This window comes from Bos javanicus, chromosome 11 (genome assembly GCF_032452875.1).
Source record: "Bos javanicus breed banteng chromosome 11, ARS-OSU_banteng_1.0, whole genome shotgun sequence".
NCBI classification, from domain to species: Eukaryota; Metazoa; Chordata; class Mammalia; order Artiodactyla; family Bovidae; genus Bos; species Bos javanicus.
This window is the reverse complement of record NC_083878.1, coordinates 98,660,178-98,680,983: the sequence shown is the minus strand read 5'-3', so window position 1 is coordinate 98,680,983 and position 20,806 is coordinate 98,660,178. Positions and strand designations below refer to the sequence as shown.

Here is a 20,806-nt window from a genome sequence, read left to right as displayed (position 1 = left end):
AATTCTACAAGCCAGCCTTCAGCAATATGTGAACTGTGAACTTCCTGATGTTCAAGCTGGTTTTAGAAAAGCCAGAGGAACCAGAGATCAAATTGCCAACATCCGCTGGATCATGGAAAAAGCAAGTGAGTTCCAGAAAAACATCTATTTCTGCTTTATTGACTATACCAAAGCCTTTGACTGTGTGGATCACAATAAACTGTGGAAAATTCTGAAAGAGATGGGAATACCAGACCACCTGATCTGCCTCTTGAAAAATTTGTATGCAGGTCAGGAAGCAACAATTAGAACTGGACATGGAACAACAGACTGGTTCAAAATAGGAAAAGGAGTATGTCAAGGCTGTATATTGTCACCCTGCTTATTTAACTTCTATGCAGAGTACATCATGAGAAACGCTGGACTGGAAGAAACACAAGCTGGAATCAAGATTGCTGGGAAAAATATCAATAACCTCACATATGCAGATGACACCACCCTTATGGTAGAAAGTGAAGAGGAACTCAAAAGCCTCTTGATGAAAATGAAAGAGGAAAGTGAAGAAGTTGTCTTAAAGCTCAACATTCAGAAAAAGAAGATCATGGCATCTGGTCCCATCACTTCATGGGAAATAGATGGGGAAATAGTGGAAACAGTGTCAGACTTTATTTTTGGGGCTCCAAAATCACTGCAGATGGTGACTGCAGCCATGAAATTAAAAGACGCTTACTCCTTGGAAGAAAAGTTATGACCAACCTACATAGCATATTCAAAAGCAGAGACATTACTTTGCCAACAAAGGTCCACCTAGTCAAGGCTATGGTTTTTCCTGTGGTCATGTATGGATGTGAGAGTTGGACTGTGAAGAAGGCTAAGTGCCGAAGAATTGATGCTTTTGAACTGTGGTGTTGGAGAAGACTCTTGAAAGTCCCTTGGACTGCAAGGAGATCCAACCAGTCCATTCTGAAGGAGATCAGCCCTGGGATTTCTTTGGGAGGAATGATGCTAAAGCTGAAACTCCAGTATTTTGGCCACCTCATGCGAAGAGTTGACTCACTGGAAAAGACTCTGATGCTGGGAGGGATTGTGGGCAGGAGGAGAAGGGGACGACAGAGGATAAGATGCTGGATGGCATCACTGACGCGATGGACGTGAGTCTGCGTGGACTCCGGGAGTTGGTGATGGACAGGGAGGCCTGGCGTGCTGCGATTCATGAGGTCGCAAAGAGTTGGACACGACTGAGCGACTGAACTGAACTGAACTCCTGGTAGGTTAGTGGCTAAGACTCCAAGCGCCTGATGTAGAGGGCCTGAGTTTGATTACTTGTCAGGGAACTAAAACCTGCATGCTAAAAGATCTTGCATGTTGCAAGGAATATCCTGCATGCTGTAACTGAGACCCAGCATAGCCAAGGTTTTTTTTTTTTTTTATGAAATTTTGGTCTGATAAGTACTTGGATCTATTTCTTTCAGAGTATAGGGTGCATCCTTTTGGGGGACCAAGGTATATAAAAGCACCACTTCCCCCTTGTGTATGACATTCGGGAGGCAGTGTGGTGCAGTGGTTATGGCCCTAGGCTTTGGCATCCAGCAGACCCGGGTCAGCTTCTCAGTTGAACGTTCAAAGTTTCCTTTTCTTATATGTAAAAATCAAGACATGCTAATAGTGTTCACTGCAGAGGGTTGGTTTGGAGCGTCACGGGGGGCATCTGAATTAGCAGTTGACATTTTTATTATTGTAACTTACAGGCTTGTTGACCACAAAGCACATACAAAACCTATACCTGAAGATTACCTCTAATTGTATCCACAGGTCTTAGCGAATAACAGAAGCTCAAATAAATGCTTCTTGAATGAATGACACAGAGAGTGAATTGGAGGCCCTGGCCCAGGGGCACTAGTGGTAAAGAACCAGCCTCCCAGCGCAGGTAGGCATGAGACAAGGCTGTCCCTCACCATGTGCTCACTGCACTTCAGTCAACAACCACCACACACACGTTACTGTGATGTAGCTTCTTTGCTTTCTGGTCAGACACACCTGAGTTGCCCTCCGGACCAGCTATTCCACACGTGGTGAGGGACAACCTATTCAGAGAAGAAATAATCTCCGCATACCCACCTCGGTGTGTCCAGCTAGGCTATAAGCCACTTTAGGGCAGACTGTCTTGTTCCTCTAGGTCCCCTGGCATCACCCCCCTCAGGCCAGGTACCGCTCTGGCTTCACCAATGTGTCCAGGGTGGAGGAGAGCAGGGGTGTTGGTCACCATCACCACCTCTTCCTCCAAATTCTCACTCGCCCACTTTGCATAGGACCTCAGGGGTTGATGTGGCAGTGATCATGTTTACACTTGTGGATCTGGGTGTGGATAAGGTTGTGGATAAGTCATCTCTTCCCCTGGAGCCTCCCGTGTGTCCTTGTCAGTAGGATGGCACTAGAGTCCTCACGGTCTCTACCTATTTCCTGCCTCGGGCTGAGTGTGGATCCTGTGAGATGATGCATGCCAAACTCTCAGAACAGGCCTGGCATGTCCAAGGCCCTCAGCTGCCACCGCTGCTCAATTTCATGAGGCTGGGGTGTGGCTGTCTCAGTGACTAGGGAGCCCTGGTGTTAGGGGAGTGTAATTTCCTCGGTTCTGTCTTGTCACAACAAAAACTTGAAGCGACAGACGTTAAAGCCCTCGGCGCGTCACAGCTCTTGGACAGTGTTACAGCGCAGTTTTATTTAGAAAATGAAAATATATCCTTGAGGCATGAGGGCATGCTGACCCAAAAGACCCAAAGAGAAGAGAGAGAGAGCGTGTGCTGGAGAGAGACCCTCGGCCCTTTGGCTTCTCTTTTTATATGTTTTTTCCTCTCCCTGGTCCTGCCCTATGTAAATTGGCGAGCCAGAAGTGCTGTTTATTCTACTTGAGGTCCTCACCCTGGTCCTCAGACCTTCCTTAGTTCTATTTTCGCGGGCTCTTCCCTTTCTTGTCTTTTAGCCACCGCCATTCTGGACTCCTTTTTCCTAGTCTAACTACCTCATGCTGGCATTTGGCAAACACTTAGAAGGCCTTGATGACATGATTGAAGACTAGTGGGATTGTACACCAGGCTACATGAGGAGAAGAGGGCCACGTAGTGGGAGAAGTAACTGGAAAAACCCTGGTGTGCTAGGCTGAGGTGGTTATACTGGGGCAGTGAAGAGCCACTCATGGTTTTTATTTTTTTAATATTTATTTATCTATTTAGACTGTGCCAGGACTTAGTGGCGACACACAGGATCTTTAGTTGTGGCATGTGGGATCTCGTTCCCTGACTGGGAATTGAATCCAGGTCCCCTGCATTTGGAGCACAGAGTCTTAACCAATGGACCACCAGGGAAGCTCTGGGGGGTTCTTAAGAAGGGCAAGCTGGATGCTGTGGTTTGAAAGACCTGCTGAACTGAGGCTGATCTCACAGCGGGCTCCTTTTCACTGACATGGCCCCCCATCTGCCCTGCGCTGGGGAACTAACATCAGCACTTAAATCTCCAGACTTAACAGAGATGGACATCAGAACTCATGTGAAGGAATTAAACCTCCCCTGGGGGCTGGAGTCCGAGGTCAGGAGCGGTGCCGAGAGGAGCAACCCCATGTCGAAGGAGCAGCGGGTGCACGGGCGCAGGAGGGCCAAGAGGAGCTACTCCGTGTTGAAGGTCAGGAGGGGTGGCCGTGAGGAGATACCCCTCGTCCAAGGTAAGGAGCAGCGGCTGCACATTGCTGGAGCAGCCGTGAAGAGATACCCCACGTCCAAGGTAAGAGAAACCCAGGTAAGATGGTAGGTGTTGCGAGAGGGCATCAGAGGGCAGACACACTGAAACCATAATCACAGAAAACTAGTTAATCTGATCACATGGACCACAGCCTTGTCTAACTCAATGAAACTAAGCCATGCCCTGTGGGGCCACCCAAGACGGGCGGGTCATGGTGGAGAGGTCTGACAGAATGTCGTCCACTGGAGAAGGGAATGGCAAACCACTTCAGTATTCTTGCCTTGAGAACCCCATGAAGAGTATGAAAAGGCAAAATGATAGGACACTGGGAGAGGAACTCCTCGGGTCAGTAGGTGCCCAATATACTACAGATCAGTGGAGAAATAACTCCAGAAAGAATGAAGGGATGGAGCCAAAGCAAAAACAATACTGGCTTGTGGATGTGACTGGTGATAGAAGCAAGGTCCGATGCTGTGAAGAGCAATATTGCATAGGAACCTGGAATGTCAGGTCCGTGAATCAAGGCAAATTGGAAGTGGTCAAACAGGAGATGGCAAGAGTGAATGTCGACATTCTAGGAATCAGCAAACTAAAATGGACTGGAATGGGTGAATTTAACTCAGATGACCATTATATTTACGACTGTGGGCAGGAATCCCTTAGAAGAAATGGAGTAGCCATCATGGTCAACAGAAGAGTCTGAAATGCAGTTCAGTTCAGTTCAGTCACTCAGTCGTGTCTGACTCTTTGTGACCCCATGAATCGCAGCACGCCAGGCCTCCCTGTCCATCACCAACTCCCGGATTTCACTCAAACTCATGTCCAACGAGTCGGTGATGCCATCCAGCCATCTCACCCTCTGTTGTCCCCTTCTCCTCCTGCCCCCAATCCCTCCCAGCATCAGAGTCTTTTCCAATGAGTCAACTCTTCGCATGAGGTGGCCAAAGTACTGGAGTTTCAGCTTTAGCATCATTCCTTCCAAAGAAATCCCAGGGCTGATCTCCTTTAGAATGAACTGGTTGGATCTCCTTTCAGTCCAAGGGACTCTCAAGAGTCTTCTCCAACACCACAGTTCAAAAGCATCAATTCTTTGGCACTCAGCTTTCTTCACAGTCCAACTCTCACATCCATACATGACTACTGGAAAAACCATAGCCTTGACTAGACGGACCTTTGCTGGCAAAGTAATGTCTCTGCTTTTCAATATGCTATCTAGGTTGGTCATAACTTTTCTTCCAAAGAGTAAGCGTCTTTTAATTTCATGGCTGCGGTCACCATCTGCAGTGATTTTGGAGCCCCAAAATATAAAGTGTGACACTGTTTCCACTGTTTCTCCATCTATTTCCTATGAAGTAATGGGACCAGATGCCATGATCTTAGTTTTCTGAATGTTGAGCGTTAAGCCAACTTTTTCACTCTCCTCTTTCACTTGGATGCAATCTCAAAAACGACAGAATGATCTCTGTTTGTTTCCAAGGCAAACCATTCAATATCACGGTAATCCAAGCTTATGCCCCAACCAGTAATGCTGAAGAAGCTGAAGTTGAATGGTTCTATGAAGACCTACAGGACCTTTTAGAACTAACACCCCCAAAAGATGTCCTTTTCATTATAGGGGACTGGTAGGCAAAAGTAGGAAGTCAAGAAACACCTGGGGTAACAGGCAAATTTGGCCTTGGAATACGGAATGAAGCAGGGCAAAGGCTAATAGATTTTTACCAAGAAAACGCACTGGTCATAGCAAACACCCTCTTCCAACAACACAAGAGAAGACTCTACACATGGATATCACCAGATGGTCAACACCGAAATCAGATTGATTATATTCTTTGCAGCCAAAGATGAAGAAGCTCTATACAGTCAGCAAAAACAAGACCGGAAGCTGATTGTGGCTCAAATCACGAACTCCTTATTGCCAAATTCAGACTTAAATTGTAGAAACAAATTTGGAAAACTCAGCAGTGGCCACAGGACTGGAAAAGGTCAGTTTTCATTCCAATCCCAAAGAAAGGCAATGCCAAAGAATGCTCAAACTACCGCACAATTGCACTCATCTCACACGCTAGTAAAGTAATGCTCAAAATTCTCCAAGCCACGCTTCAGCAATACGTGAACCGTGAACTTCCTGATGTTCAAGCTGGTTTTAGAAAAGCCAGAGGAACCAGAGATCAAATTGCCAACATCCGCTGGATCATGGAAAAAGCAAGTGAGTTCCAGAAAAACATCTATTTCTGCTTTATTGACTATGCCAAAGCCTTTGACTGTGTGGATCACAATAAACTGTGGAAAATTCTGAAAGAGATGGGAATACCAGACCACCTGATTTGCCTCTTGAGAAATTTGTATGCAGGTCCAGAAGCAACAGTTAGAAATGGACATGGAACAACAGACTGGTTCCAAATAGGAAAAGGAGTATGTCAAGGCTGTATATTGTCACCCTGCTTATTTAACTTATATGCAGAGTATATCATGAGAAACGCTGAGCTGGAAGAAGCACAAGCTGGAATCAAGATAGCCGGGAGAAATATCAATAACCTCAGATATGCAGATGACACCACCCTTATGGCAGAAAGTGAAGAGGAACTCAAAAGCCTCTTGATGAAAATGAAAGTGGAGAGTGAAAAAGTTGTCTTAAAGCTCAACATTCAGAAAAAGAAGATCATGGCATCTGGTCCCATCACTTCATGGGAAATAGATGGGGAAACAGTGGAAACAGTGTCAGACTTTATTTTTGGGGCTCCAAAATCACTGCAGATGGTGACTGCAGCCATGAAATTAAAAGACGCTTACTCCTTGGAAGAAAAGTTATGACCAACCTACATAGCATATTCAAAAGCAGAGACATTACTTTGCCAACAAAGGTCCGTCTAGTCAAGGCTATGGTTTTTCCTGTGGTCATGTATGGATGTGAGAGTTGGACTGTGAAGAAGGCTGAGCGCCAAAGAATTGATGCTTTTGAACTGTGGTATTGGAGAAGACCCTTCAGAGTCCCTTGGACTGCAAGGAGATCCAACCAGTCCATTCTGAAGGAGATCAGCCCTGGGATTTCTTTGGAAGGAATGATGCTAAAGCTGAAACTCCAATACTTTGGCCACCTCATGGGAAGAGTTCACTCGTTGGAAAAGACTCTGATGCTCAAGTGATTGGGGGCAGGAGGAGAAGGGGACAACAGAGGATGAGGTGGCTGCATGGTATCACCGACTTGATGGACATGAGTTTCAGTGAACTCTGGGAGTTGGTGATGGCCATGGAGGCCTGGAGTGCTACGATTCATGGGGTCACAAAGAGTCGGACACGACTGAGCGACTGAACTGAACTGAACTGGGGACTGGAGTAGTTTGGCCTCTGCACAGCAGAGGTGCTTACCCCATAGATGTTCAGCTGTATTGGCATTAGGACCTTGTAGCTGTGTTAAGTCCTTCTACTCGGAGTGTGTGCAAAATACCTGTGGCTGCACTGTGGACACAGTGACTTTAGAGGAGGCATCGAAGAGCCTTCATGGGAAATAACAGCTTCCACATGCTAAATTCTTACTCTATGCTAAAGCATTACCCTTGCACGATGGTCCTGTTGTGGGATAAGTCTGTATTCTCCCCATTTTACAGATGAGATAAACAGAGGCTCGAAGGGTGATGTGATTACTACAAGGGTGCAGGGCTGGTTGGTGACAGGGCCAGATCTGTCTTAAGAGCCTGTGCCCCCCAAACACAGATGGAGGGAAAGGGAGCTTCCCCCTTGGCTATTGGGAGAGGACGCAGGGCCTGCGCATCCCAGGACAGGCTCCATCACACCCCAGCTCTGTGACCCTAGTGCTCAGTCGCGTCCAGCTCTGTAGCCTGCCAGGCTCCTATGTCCATGGGATTTTCCAGGCAAGAATAGTGGAGTGGGTTGCCATTTCTTCCTCTAGGAGATCTTCCCAAGCCAGGGAGCAAACCTGGGTTTCTTAAGTCTCCTGCATTGGCAAGTGGATTCTTTACCACTGAGCCACCTGGGAAGCTTCAAATTTGAGAACAGTAAAACGTATACTTCTGCTTCATTTACTAACAAGGCTGTATATTGTCCTCCTGTTTATTTAACTTATATGCAGAGTACATCATTCAAAATGCTGGGCTGGATGAATCAGAAGCTGGAATCAAGATTGCTGGAAGAAATACAAACAACCTCAGATATGCAGATAACACCATCCTTATGGCAGAAAACGAAGAGGAACTAGAGCCTGTTGATGAGGGTCAAAGAGAAGAGTGAAAAAAGCTGGCTTAAAACTCAACATTCAAAAAACTAGGATCATGGCATCTGGTCCCATCACTTCTTAGCAAACAGTTGGGGGAAAAGTGGAAGCAATGAGATGTTATTTTCTGGGACTCACAAACCACTGTGGACAGTGACTAGAGCCATGAAATTAAAAGACACTTGCTCCTTGGAAGGAAAGGTTTGTCTGTGACAAACCTAGACAGCATATTAAAAAGCAAAGATATCACTCTGCCAACAGAAGTCCTGATAGTCAAAACTATGGTTTTTCCAGTAGTCATGTATGGATGTGAGAGTTGGACCATAAAGAAGGCTGAGGGCCGAAGAGCGGATGCTTTTGAATTATGGTGCTGGCAAAGACTGTTGAGAGTCCCTTGGACAGAAAGGAGATCAAACCGGTCAATCCTAAGGGAAATCAACCCTGAATATTCATTGGAAGGACTGGTGCTAAAGCTGAAGCTCCAATACTTTGGCCACCTGATGCAAAGAGCCGACTCATTAGAAAAAGACCCTGATGCTGGGAAAGACTAATGGCAAAAGGAGAAGGGGGAAGTGGAGGATGAAACAGTTAGATAGCATCACTGACTCAATAGACATGAATTTGAGCAAACTCCTGGCTACAGTGAAGGACAGGGAAGCCTGGTGTGCTGCAGTCCATGGGGTCCCAAAGTGCTGGACACAACTTAGCAACTGAACAAGAGGTAAAATCCCATTGGCAAGTTATATCATTTCAAAAGCTTTACACACTCAAAATTTTGATAGTTACTGCCAAACTGCTGCTCAAAAAGATAACACTGATTATACTTCTAAGAAATTTCCATTATTTTACATTATAGGCAACTGAGAACATTTTTCACATTGGTTACTAATAAAAACATACAAATGAACCACTTAGCAGAAAATCTTCAAATCTCTCAGAAAAATAAAACACTCATAATCATGGAAAGTCTGTTGTGTGTGACCTTAGGGTACTCCCCAGACCTGAGACCCTCACTGCAAAATGCGGTTGTTGTGGGGACTGAATGAGATCTTGCCGGCGGGGTGCTCAGCACCATTACTCCAACCACGAAGCAGCAAGCCCCAACTGCCAGCCAGGCAGTGGTTCCCAACAGTGAAGAGAAAGGTCACTGCTCTCTGGGAGCACCCAGCTCTAACAAACAAGGTTATCCCCGGGTGTGGTGAGCACCATAAAGAAAATCCTTGATGAGAGGGCATGAGGGCGAAGAGACGGTTTCAGACAGGGTGGTCTGGGAAGCCCCCTTGGAGGTGACGTTTGAGTACTGGTGTGAATGACAAGGAGCTGACCACGTTATGACCTAGGACGTGGTGTTCTCAAAGGTAGGAAGACCACCACCGTGGTTTATTCGGACGAAGGAGGGAAGATTCCGGGTCTCCAGGGCTGCAGGAAGAGCTTAGGATGTTGCAGCTATTCCACTGTCATTTTCTTCCGTGAGACCAGGCCCCCTCGCCAGCTCACCCTGGTGCCTGGGGGCCCAATCTCTTGAGGGTCGTGAAGGCCCGGGGTCACCAGGCACCAAGTGGCCAGAGCAGGTGAGCTTGCTAGCTGGGCAGAGACCATCTGAGGGTCTGCCCTTCCCCCACAACCATCAACTTTTCCAGACCTCAGGGTGGAGGTGCTCGGGGCCCGGGGAAGCAGCTGGCAGGTCTGGAAAGGTGGCCTGTACTGCGAAGATGGATGAGGTACAGGGAGCTCGCCCCGACCTGCTCCTCTGTGGATATTCAAAGCGCTCAGGACAAGGCTTCCCTCTTGAAAAGGCCATGGTTTCAATGTAGGCCTCCAGCCTCCCAAACCCTCCCTCCACCTCTGGGAGCACTGGACTGGGTACATGATGGGTGTGAGGAAGGCTGAGGCACTGGGGTGGCTGTGCCAGCCAGGTCTCCGGACAGTCCCTGACTCCAGCCCTATCTCCACTCCTACTGCCTCGAAATACAGGTGATGGTACCACCTCTGTCCTTGCGTTGCTGGAGGTGTCGATGTGGTAACGCACTGAGGTACGGCCGTAAACCGCAGTCCTTATTACCCACAGGGAGGCTGCAGCACGGAACCAGCCAGGCTGTGTGGCCTGTGTTCTGCTTTCTCCGGACACCTCCTTGCTTACATCTGGGCCTTCCATCGCCCTACCCACACAATGAGGAGCTGGCCTCCAAAACTTCTAAAGACTCTGGGAGTCCTTCTGGCTGTAAATCCCAAGACAGGGCCGCCTACCCTTTTGACAATGCTCTTCACCCTGCCTGTCCACACTTCTTGGCTCTGACTCGAGGAAAATGCCTGGCTGCTACTCCAAAGGGAGCCTGCAGTCTCACAGCTGCCTCCTCCCACTGCGAACACAGCAAGAACAGCTCCTGCTTGGGCCCCTTCTCTGGGCATCCCCTCATGAACCCCCAGAGCAGCCCTGGGAGGTGAGGGCCACTTCAATCCCTTCTACTGATGATGCAACAGGTCCACAGAGCGGAAGGGATTGGCCCTAAGTCCCTCTGCTAGAAGGTGGAGGAGGAGTGGGGAATTTGAATCCCAGAGGAGCAGGGAAAAGCAGCAGAAGCTCTGGCTGGAGGGAGTGTCTGCCCTCAGTGCTCAAAGGTCCAAGCCTGCCAGGGTCATGGGCAGCACCAGGAAGAGACGGTAGAAGCAGACTCGGGACCTGATGGGAGCCTTTATTCAGACAGCAGAGACCCGCCTCCCCGTCTGCCTCCCTCTTCCTCAGGCCTTGGGAATAAAGGGTGGCCCTTCCCCCTGTGAAGACTCCCCCAGGCTGGCACCCAGAGAACGCTGGCAGGCAGGGAGGGGTCGGGCACATGCGTTGTGGACTTGAGCAATCCCTGAGCACTCGAGGTTCACTTCTGGCTCCCCAGGAGCTCCACTGGCTGCTCCCTCTGATAAATTATGATGAGTGACGTCCAAGGGTCAGAGTTCACAGAGGAACCTGGGTGCTGGCACAGATGTGCTCCACCCCCGGGGGAAGCGGGGGGTGGGGCGGGGCCTCAGGCGCTCAGGGTCTACACCAGGCCCTCCACACGCAGGGGTGGCTCCGTGATGCCCAGCTCCTGCCGCAGAGCCTGCAGGGGCTGTTCCCAGCGCCGCTCGTAGTACACATTGAGGACACACGGGGCTCTGCGGCCATTCTCAACTGCCCATGGGATCAGCTCCGAGATCAGCAATTGTAGGCTCCTGTGGGGCCGCAGAGGAGAGAGAAGACAGAGGACCCGGGGTCCTGAGCGCGGGGCACGCCACCTGCCCTGAGCCGACGGGCGTGTCCTCAGTTAATCCGCACAGACAAGAGGAGGCAGTTCCCAGCCCCACTTTTCAGATGAGGAAGCAGAAGCTCAGTGAGGTAAAAGCCCTGTGCTCAAAGCCACACATTTTGAACACACCAAAGCCCAGCTTTAAATAGAGGGCTCCCCCACCTCCAGAAACTAATGCCAGACTGCATCCCCAGGAACCCGCACCCCCCACGCACGGCCCCCCACCCCCGGCCCCAGGTTTCCTGACCCAGCTGTTCTCACTTGATAACTGGGGCCTGGCCCGAGAAACCCTCAAGTTCTATGAAGCGTCCAAGCTTCACGAAGCCTCATCCTGGAGCCCCTGCACCGGGCCACGTTCATGCTCTGCCCCAGCCCTCCCATCCTGGCTTCCTGAGATCCACTGGGGCTGCTCAGAAAGGCTGTGGGCTCTTCCCATTTCCTGGAGCCCTGCACCTTCCCCCGACCCCTCAGCACTTGAGAACTTACTGGGCGCTGAGTCGGATCGGTCCAAAGAGTGCACTCAGGACGCACATGGGCAGGCCGGTCTGGACAGCCTCAAACCATTTCACCACGATCTCCCCTGGCAGGCAGGGTGGGGAAGTGAGTGAGAAGTGAGGACGGGCCGGGGGAGGAGAGGCCAGCGATGCTCAGGACATGGTGAGGTGTCTGCTCCACTCCGATCTCTACCGAGGGGGTCAGCAGTGCCCAGTCCCAGCCTGTGCTGGTCCTTGGGGCACTTGGCTTGGGGTAGGGGGAAGAGGGTACAAGAAAGAGCAGGAGGAGGCAAGGGCTGGAAAGGAAGCTTGGGGTCAGGGTGCGGGACTCCAAAAGCCAGGCTGAGGAGTCCAGGCCTCCGGGAATAGCTGAGGGTTTCAGAGCGTGGGGAGCCCAGGTGTCTGGACACTGCCACGTCAGTGTAGGAGCTGTCAGAGGCACTGGGGCAGAGGATGGGGATGTGTGGCCCAGATACACCATGATGTTTGGGTAAAGTGAAAAATGAGGCACCAGGTCAGCTAACTGGTGAGCAGCTGAAACAGGTGTGCCCTGACCTGGCCTTGCAGATAGACTGGGAGACAGGCTGAATGGAGGGCCCGGCCCCACCCAGGCCCCTCACTGGGTATGCTCCACCCCACCCCCACTCTGGAAGCATCCAGGGGCTGCCGGTTGGCCAGCACTCACCCAGGATGTTGGTGGGCATGCCCAGCAGGGTGTGGAGCATGTCATGGATCTCCCGGTACCGCTGGATCACGTATGCTAGCTCCTCATCGTCCACGAAGCGGGTGGGTGCGCGGGTGTCTGGGGAGACCCTCTGATGATCATGAAAGTGAAATTGCTCAGTCGTGTCCAACTCTTTACGACCCCATGGCCTGTAGCCTGCCAGGCTTCTTCATCCATGGGATTTTCCAGGCCAAGAATACTGGAGTGGGTTGCCATTTCCTTCTCCAGGGGAATCTTTCAGACCTAGGGATCGAACCCGGGTCTCCTGCATTGCAGGCAGATTCTTTACATTCTGAGCCACTGGGGAAGCCCCCTGACAACCATGAGCCCTCCCTAGACCCCTTCCTCGTGGTTCCCGGGGTCCAATTTTCCAGCCTCTCCTCGACTCTCAACCACGCCACCAAATTCACACCCCACCAGAACTATCTCCGGAGTTGAGGTCTGTCTGCACCTGCTGACAGGGGAGTCTGCAGGCAGGGAATATAGGGGGTGCCCCCTTGGTCTACCTCAACTCACACAGAATGTACAGCCCCTGCTGGATCTCAGAAACCCCTGGTGGGGAGAGGGAAGCAGGAGGTGTTTTCTGATATACAGAGTTTCAGTTTTTACAAGATGAAAAAGCTCCGGTGATTGGTTTCACAACAGTGTGACTATACTTAACACACTACTGAACTGCCCATTGAGAGATGATTAAGGTAGTAAATCTTATGGTGGTGGTGTTTTTTTTGAACCACAACTGGAAATAAAATGAAGGGGGGAAGCAAAGAAGCACCCAAGGCCCCCACTTCTTCAGATGAGCTGCTCCCAGCCTAGGGTGCTCTTTCACCTTGACAATTCCTACCTGTCCTTTACAACCTGGCTTAAGTGTCCCTTCTGCAGGAGGCTACCCCTGACCTTCAGACAGATCAGGTCCACGTTATGGTCTCTTAGAGCGCCCGGTCCTTTTTTGTGGCGTCTGACATGACTGTGTCGTGCTGTTTGGTGCACGTGATCGTTAATGTCTCTCGTTCACACCAGCACTGTCGGGTACAGCAGCCAATCATGGCAGCCACCAAGGCTTAAGGTGACAAGTGCCAACTGAGATGCGCTGCATGTGTGAAATACACACTGGAGCTCCAGGACTCGGCATGACAAGAATAATGTGAAATCTCATAATTTTATAGTATCGATTACATACAGAAATGGTATTTTAGCACACGAAAACAAGATATGTTATTAAAAGTAATTCTACCTGTTTCTATTTTGTTTATCTGATGGCAGCAGATTCTAAATTCCCTTTATAGTGTGCATGCTATCTCCGTAAACAGTGCTGCAGCAGCTGGTCATCAGCCCAGGACAGGGCTCTCTTGTTCTGTCTCCAAGGCCTGGGAATCAACCTCCTGTAAATGCAGGAGTAAAAGGCCAGCCCCAGGCACTTTCTGACCCCAGGCAGGGATACCAGCTGTCCTTCTGTTTCCGCCCACTGCCTCTCCGAGTTCTCAGCCGCACCATGCAGAGTAGGTCTTCCTAGTTTCAGAGCATGAGCTCAGCCTGTCCAGAGGTCAAGGGATTTGGTGTCTTTATTTTGGGGGCTACTAGCCCAATGCCACGGTCTGTGTTTGTGACTTCATTGGGTCCCTGGTTCTAATTTCTTCTATAGAGTTCTGTCTGCTGTGTGAAGCTGAAGCTGGTCAGTGACGGCTGACACCTACTATGTTTCAGCACTGTATGAAGTCCTCTGTACATACCGTCATGCCACGTCCTGAGGCCACCTGGGAGGAGATATTGCTATCAGCCTCAGATACAGATAAGAAAAAAAGGAGAGATAAAGTAACTTTGTCAGAGATCACACAGCTAATCAAGTGGCTGAGTCAGGATTCCGAACACAGCCTGCTGGATTCTAAAGCCTTAACAGCCATTATTAATCAGCCATATAAGTGCCCTGGAAGTTAAACATGAGGTTTCCTCACCTCAGATAAAAGAGTCTGAGGCTCAGAGGTCAAGTGATTTGCCCAGAGCTTTAAAGATGGAAAGAAAGGCTAGCAGTCAGTCTCAGGGAAGGTGGCCTGACCTTGACCTTTGATCTAAACCTCCACTGAGACAAAGGTGTTCCCTTACATTTTGTGGGCTGCCAGGTGTCTATACTCTACAAGTGTCACAATCTCCAGGGCTGTTACTTAAGGCTGTGGCTGAGCAAGCTGCCCAGGGAGGCCTTGGCAGTCCCATCCCCTCTACAACAACAGGACAAAAGGCTCTGGGGGACTTCAGAAGGAGAATATCCTTTTCTAGGTGGTACCTGGAGCAGGTCACCCTGGTGGAGTTCCCACTGATGAAATAAACTTGCATCTTGGTGAAATTTCTGGGCGATGGTATAATATGGGGCGTGGGCAACAGGGAGCAGTACAGCAGAGGATAGGAAGATGATTATTTTTTCAGGGACAAAATCTAAAGCAGACTTCTCAACCATTACCCGGGGATAGCTGCAGTGTCTGGAGCCATTTAAGGTTGTCACAACTTAGTGGGGCCAGTGCTACTGGAATCTAGCACGTAGAGGCCAGGGATGTTTCCTACAATGCACAGCGCTGCCCTACAACAAACAATTCTCCAGCCCCAAAGTCAACAGTGGCAAGGTTGAGAAACCCAGCTCGAGAGCAATCTTTGCTCACTCTTTCACCTCCTCCAGCCTGGTTGGCTCCTGCAGCTGGACTGGATGGCGACCTGACAGAGGTACTGTGATGGGAAGTGGATGTGCTGGGGGCAGGGAAGGGTAGGAACGGGGACTCTGCCCTGCTGTATCCTAAGGTCCTTTTATAAAGCAGATCATGTTACTACCTGGCTCGAAACTTCAATGGCTTCCTATTGCTTCTATTACAAAATACAGACTTTGTCTCTAAGCAGATAGGGTAAGGGGCCCATGGAGAAAGAGAACCAGGCATGACATTCTTGACTTAAAGAGAACTAGGCATGACATACTTCTCACTAGAGAAGCCATTTTGGCCTAAGTCAACTTGGGATCTAAGCCTGGACACAATGCTTGCCCTTCAAAATGTCTCAGTAATTAATGATCTTAAAGGAATAAAGGGATGCAGGAACAGAGGAAAAGCAGTCAAGAAACAATGAAAGAGAAGTGAAAGTGTTAGTTGCTCAGTCATGTCTGACCCTTTTGACCCCACGGACTGTAGCTCCCTAGGCTGGGGAGGCCTTACAAATAGCTGTGAAAAGAAGAGAAGCGAAAAGCAAATAAGAAAAGGAAAGATATAAACATCTGAATGCAGAGTTCCAAAGAATAGCAAGGAGAGATAAGACAGCCTTCTTCAGCAATTAATGCAAAGAAATAGAGGAAAACAACAGAATGGGAAAGACTAGAGATCTCTTCAAGAAAATCAGAGATACCAAAGGAACATTTCATGCAAAGATGGGCTTGATAAAGGACAGAAATGGTATGGACCTAACAGAAGCAGAAGATATTAAGAAGAGATGGCAAGAATACACAGAAGAACTGTACAAAAGAGATCTTCACGACCAAGACAATCACGATGGTGTGATCACTCACCTAGAGCCAGACATCCTGGAATGTGAAGTCAAGTGGGCCTTAGAAAGCATCACTACGAACAAAGCCAGTGGAGGTGATAGAATTCCAGTTGAGCTATTCCAAATCCTGAAAGATGATGCTGTGAAAGTGCTGCACTCAATATACCAGCAAATTTGGAAAACTCAGCAGTGGCCACAGGACTGGAAAAGGTGAGTTTTCATTCCAATCCCAAAGAAAGACAATGCCAAAGAATGCTCAAACTACCGCACAGTTGCACTGATCTCACACGCTAGTAAAGTAATGCTCAAAATTCTGCAAGCCAGGCTTCAGCAATATGTGAACCGTGAACTTCCTGATGTTCAAGCTGGTTTTAGAAAAGGCAGAGGAACCAGAGATCAAATTGCCAACATCCGCTGGATCATGGAAAAAGCAAGAGAGTTCCAGAAAAACATCTATTTCTGCTTTATTGACTATGCCAAAGCTTTTGACTGTGGATCACAATAAACTGTGGAAAATTCTGAAAGAGATGGGAATACCAGACCACCTGATCTGCCTCTTGAGAAATTTGTATGCAGGTCAGGAAGCAACAGTTAGAACTGGACATGGAACAACAGACTGGTTCCAAATAGGAAAAGGAGTATGTCAAGGCTGTATATTGTCACCCTGCTTATTTAACTTCTATGCAGAGTACATCATGAGAAACGCTGGACTGGAAGAAACACAAGCTGGAATCAAGATTGCCGGGAGAAATATCAATAACCTCAGATATACAGATGACACCACCCTTATGGTAGAAAGTGAAGAGGAACTAAAAAGCCTCTTGATGAAAGTGAAAGAGGAGAGTGAAAAAGTTGGCTTAAAGCTCAACATTCAGAAAAAGAAGATCATGGCATCTGGTCCCATCACTTCATGGGAAATAGATGGGGAAATAGTGGAAACAGTGACAGAATTTATTTTTTGGGGCTCCAAAATCACTGCAGATGGTGACTGCAGCCATGAAATTAAGACACTTACTCTTTGGAAGAAAAGTTATGACCAACCTAGACAGCATATTAAAAAGCAGAGACATTACTTTGCTAACAAAGGTTTGTCTAGTCAAGGCTATGGTTTTTCCTGTGGTCATGTATGGATGTGAGAGTTGGACTGTGAAGAAAGCTGAGCGCCAAAGGATTGATGCTTTTAAACTGTGGTGTTGGAGAAGACTCTTGAGAGTCCCTTGGACTGCAAGGAGATCCAACCAGTCCATTCTGAAGGAGATCAGCCCTGGGATTTCTTTGGAAGGAATGATGCTAAAGCTGAAACTCCAGTACTTTGGCCACCTCATTCGAAGAGTTGACTCATTGGAAAAGACTCTGATGCTGGGAGGGATTGGGAGCAAGAGGAGAAGGAGACAACAGAGGATGAGAGGGGACAACAGAGTATGAGATGGCTGGATGGCATCCCTGACTCGATGGACGTGAGTCTCAGTGAACTCTGGGAGTTGGTGATGGACAGGGAGGCCTGGCGTGCTGCGATTCATGGGGTTGCAAAGAGTCGGACACGACTGAGAGACTGATCTGATCTGAGGCTCCTCTGTCCATGGGATTCTCCAGGCAAGAATACTGGAGTAGGTTGCCATTTCTTCTCCAGGGGATCTTCCCAACCCAGGGATTGAATCTGGCTTTCCTGCACTGTAGGCAGACTCCTTACTGTCTGAGCCATCAGGAGATAACAGTTCAATGAGAAAAGAGTCCCAGTTCCGCCTCAAAGAATATACATTAACAATCTGATATGTATCTTTACATGTTCTATAGGAACTAAGGCCTCCACCCAGGTGGAGGGTGGTATCTACATGCTAAGATCCCAGACTAGTTAAAACCTAAGATATGATGATGTTGACCTTCTCTGACTCTCCTGATATCAATCAACTAAGACTTGGACCCTGTTGACCTTTGCCCCAATTCTATGCTGAATTCTCTGCTCAAGATCTGATAGAGTGCCTGAAGAACTATGGACACAGGTTCGTGACACTGTACAGGGGACAGTGATCAAAACAATCCCCAAGGAAAAGAAATGCAAAAAGGCAAAATGATTGTCTGAGGAGGCCTTACAAATAACTGAGAAAAGAGAAGTGATAGTCAAAGGGGAAAAGGAGAGATATACACACTTGAATGCAGAGTTCCACCACTTGAATGCAGAGTTCCAAAAAATAACAAGGAGAGAGAATCACTTCCTCAGTGATCAATGCAAAGAAATAGAGGAAACAATAGAATGGGAAAGACTAAAGAGATCTCGTCAAGAAAATTAGAGATACCAAGGGAACATTTCATGCAAAGATGGGCTCGATAAAGGACAGAAACAGTATGGAACTAAAAGAAGTAGAAGATATCAAGAAGAGGTGGCAAGAATACACAGAATTATACAAAAAAATCTTAATGACCCAGATAACTACAATGGTGTGATCACTCACCTAGAGCCAGACTCCTAGAATGCGAAGTCAAGTGGGCCTTAGGAAGCATCACTATGAACAAAGCTAGTGGAGGTGATGGAATTCCAGCTGAGCTATTTCAAATCCTGAAAGATGATGCTGTGAAAGTGCTGCACTCAATATGCCAGCAAATTTGGAAAACTCAGCAGTGGCCACAGGACTAGAAAAGGTCAGTTTTCATTCCAACCCCAAAGAAAGGCAATGCCAAAGGATGTTCAAACTACTGCACAATTGCACTCATTTCACATGCTAGCAAAGTAATGCTCAAAATTCTCCAAGCTAGGCTTCAACAGTACGTGAACTGAAAACTTCCAGATGTTCAAGCTGGATTTAGAAAAAGCAGAGGAACCAGAGATCAAATTGGCAACATCGGTTGGATCACAGAAAAAGCAAAAGAATTCCAGAAAAATATCTACTTCTGCTTCATTGACTGTGCTAAAGCCTTTGACTGTGTAGATCACAACAAACGAAAATTCTTCAAGAGATAGGAATACCAGACCACCTTACCTGCCTCTTGACCTCTATATGCAGATCAAGAAAGAACAGTTAGAACTAGACATGGAACAACAAAATTGGGAAAGGAGTATGTCAAGGCTGTATATTGTCACCCTGCTTATTTAACTGATATGCAGAGTTCAGTTCAGTTGCTCATTCATGTTCGACTCTGTGACCCCAAGGACTGCAGCATGCCAGTCTTCCCTGTCCATCACCAACTCCCAGAGTTTGCAAGAGTTTACGCAGAGTACATCATGCGAAATGCCAGGCTGGATGAAGCAGAAGCTGGAATCAAGATTGCCAGGAGAAATATCAATAACCTCAGATATGCAGATGATATCACCATTATGGCAGAAAGTGAAGAGGAACTAAAGAGCCTCTTGGTGAAGGTGAAAGAGGAGAGTGAAAAAGCTGGCTTAAAATTCGACATTCAGAAAATGAAGATCATGGCATCTGGTCCCATCACCTCAAGGCAAATAGATGGGGAAACAATGGAAAAAGTGAGACTTTTATTTTCTTGGGCTCCAAAATCACTGCAGATGGTGACTGCAGCCATGAAATTAAAAGATGGTTACTCCTTGGAAGAAAAGCTATGATAAACCTAGACAGCATACTTAAAAGCAGAGACATTACTTTGCCAACAAAGGTCCATCTAGTCAAAGCTATGGTTCTTCCAGTGATTATGCATGTGAGAGTTGAACCATAAAGAAAGCTGAGCGCCGAAGAATTTATGATTTTGAACCGTGGTGTTGGAGAAGACTCTTGAGAGTCCCTTAGACTGCAAGGAGATCAAACCAGTCAATCCTCAAAGAAATCTGTCCTAAATATTCATTGGAAGGACTGATGCTGAAGCTGAAGCTCCAATCCTTTGGCCACCTGGTGCAAGGAGCTGACTCATTAGAAAAGACCCTGGTGCTGGGAATGATTGAAGGCAGGAGGAGAAAGGGATGACAGAGGAGGAGATGGTTGGATGGCATCACCAACTCAGTAAACATGAGTTTAAGCAAGCTCTAGGAGTTGGTGATGGACAGGGAAGCCTGGTGTGCTGCAGTCCATGGAGTCGCAAAGAGTCGGACACAACTGAGCGACTGAACTGAACTGGGCTGTAACCCACCAGGCTCCTCTGTCTATGGAATTCTGAACTACAACAAGCCCCTTCATGAATATGAATATACTGTTAGCTTAAAGTTTCCCCAGTTTTGCTGTTAACAGACAATGTTTTGGGAAAGATCCCTGGTCTTCTCCATGCATGCATGCATGCATGCTGAGTCGCTTCAGTCGTGTCCGATTCTGTGTGACCCCATGGACAGCAGCCCACCAGCTCCTCTGTCCAAGGGATTCTTTTTTTTTTTAATCATTTATTTATTTTAATTTGGCTGCACTGGGTCTTAGTTGCTGCATGTGGGATCTAGCTCCTTGTCCAGGGATCGAACCCAGGCCCCCTGCATTGGGAGCGCAGAGTCTTAGCCACTGGACCACCAGGGAAGTCCCTGTCCAAGGGATTCTCTAGGCAAGAATACTGGAGTGGGTTGCCATTGCCTTCTCCGATACACACTGCAAGTAACAAATCCTTCCTTCTCCTCATCTTTGGTTTGGTTGTATCTTCAGGCTCAACACCCACCAAGAAATGGCTTTGGGGGTAACCCAGTTTCAGGGTAATACTTCCTGTGGTGTGCAGGGCCTGGCTGAGCTAGGCCGACCTCCCAGCTCACTGGGGGCCTCCCCACAACTCATTCCTGTGAAGCTATACTGGCCACGTGGATCAGTTTTCCTTCTCCTAAACACACATAGCCTGGCACTCGCCAGCTCCTCCGCTCAGAATGCTCTTCCCCAGTTCTCCTCAGAACTGACTCCTCCTCAGCCTCCTGGAAATCTCCACCCCTTCCCCCAAATGG

General features: G+C 48.2%; 1 protein-coding gene across 6 annotated transcripts in view; it reads right to left on the bottom strand.

Moving 5' to 3' along the window:
• Positions 1-10,614: 10,614 nt before the first annotated feature.
• The window catches only part of COQ4 (coenzyme Q4), a 14,333-nt gene continuing 4,141 nt past the window's right edge, over positions 10,615-20,806 (bottom strand). For 3 of the 6 annotated variants that reach the window (XM_061433686.1, XM_061433682.1, XM_061433681.1), the window contains 4 exons: positions 14,166-14,189; positions 12,400-12,529; positions 11,707-11,800; positions 10,615-11,146 (listed from right to left, as the gene is read on the bottom strand). In XM_061433686.1, coding sequence (XP_061289670.1) covers positions 10,975-11,146; positions 11,707-11,800; positions 12,400-12,529; positions 14,166-14,189 — 420 coding nt within the window. In that variant the 3' untranslated portion in view covers positions 10,615-10,974. The other 3 variants (XM_061433684.1, XM_061433683.1, XM_061433685.1) reach the window with 3 other exon arrangements.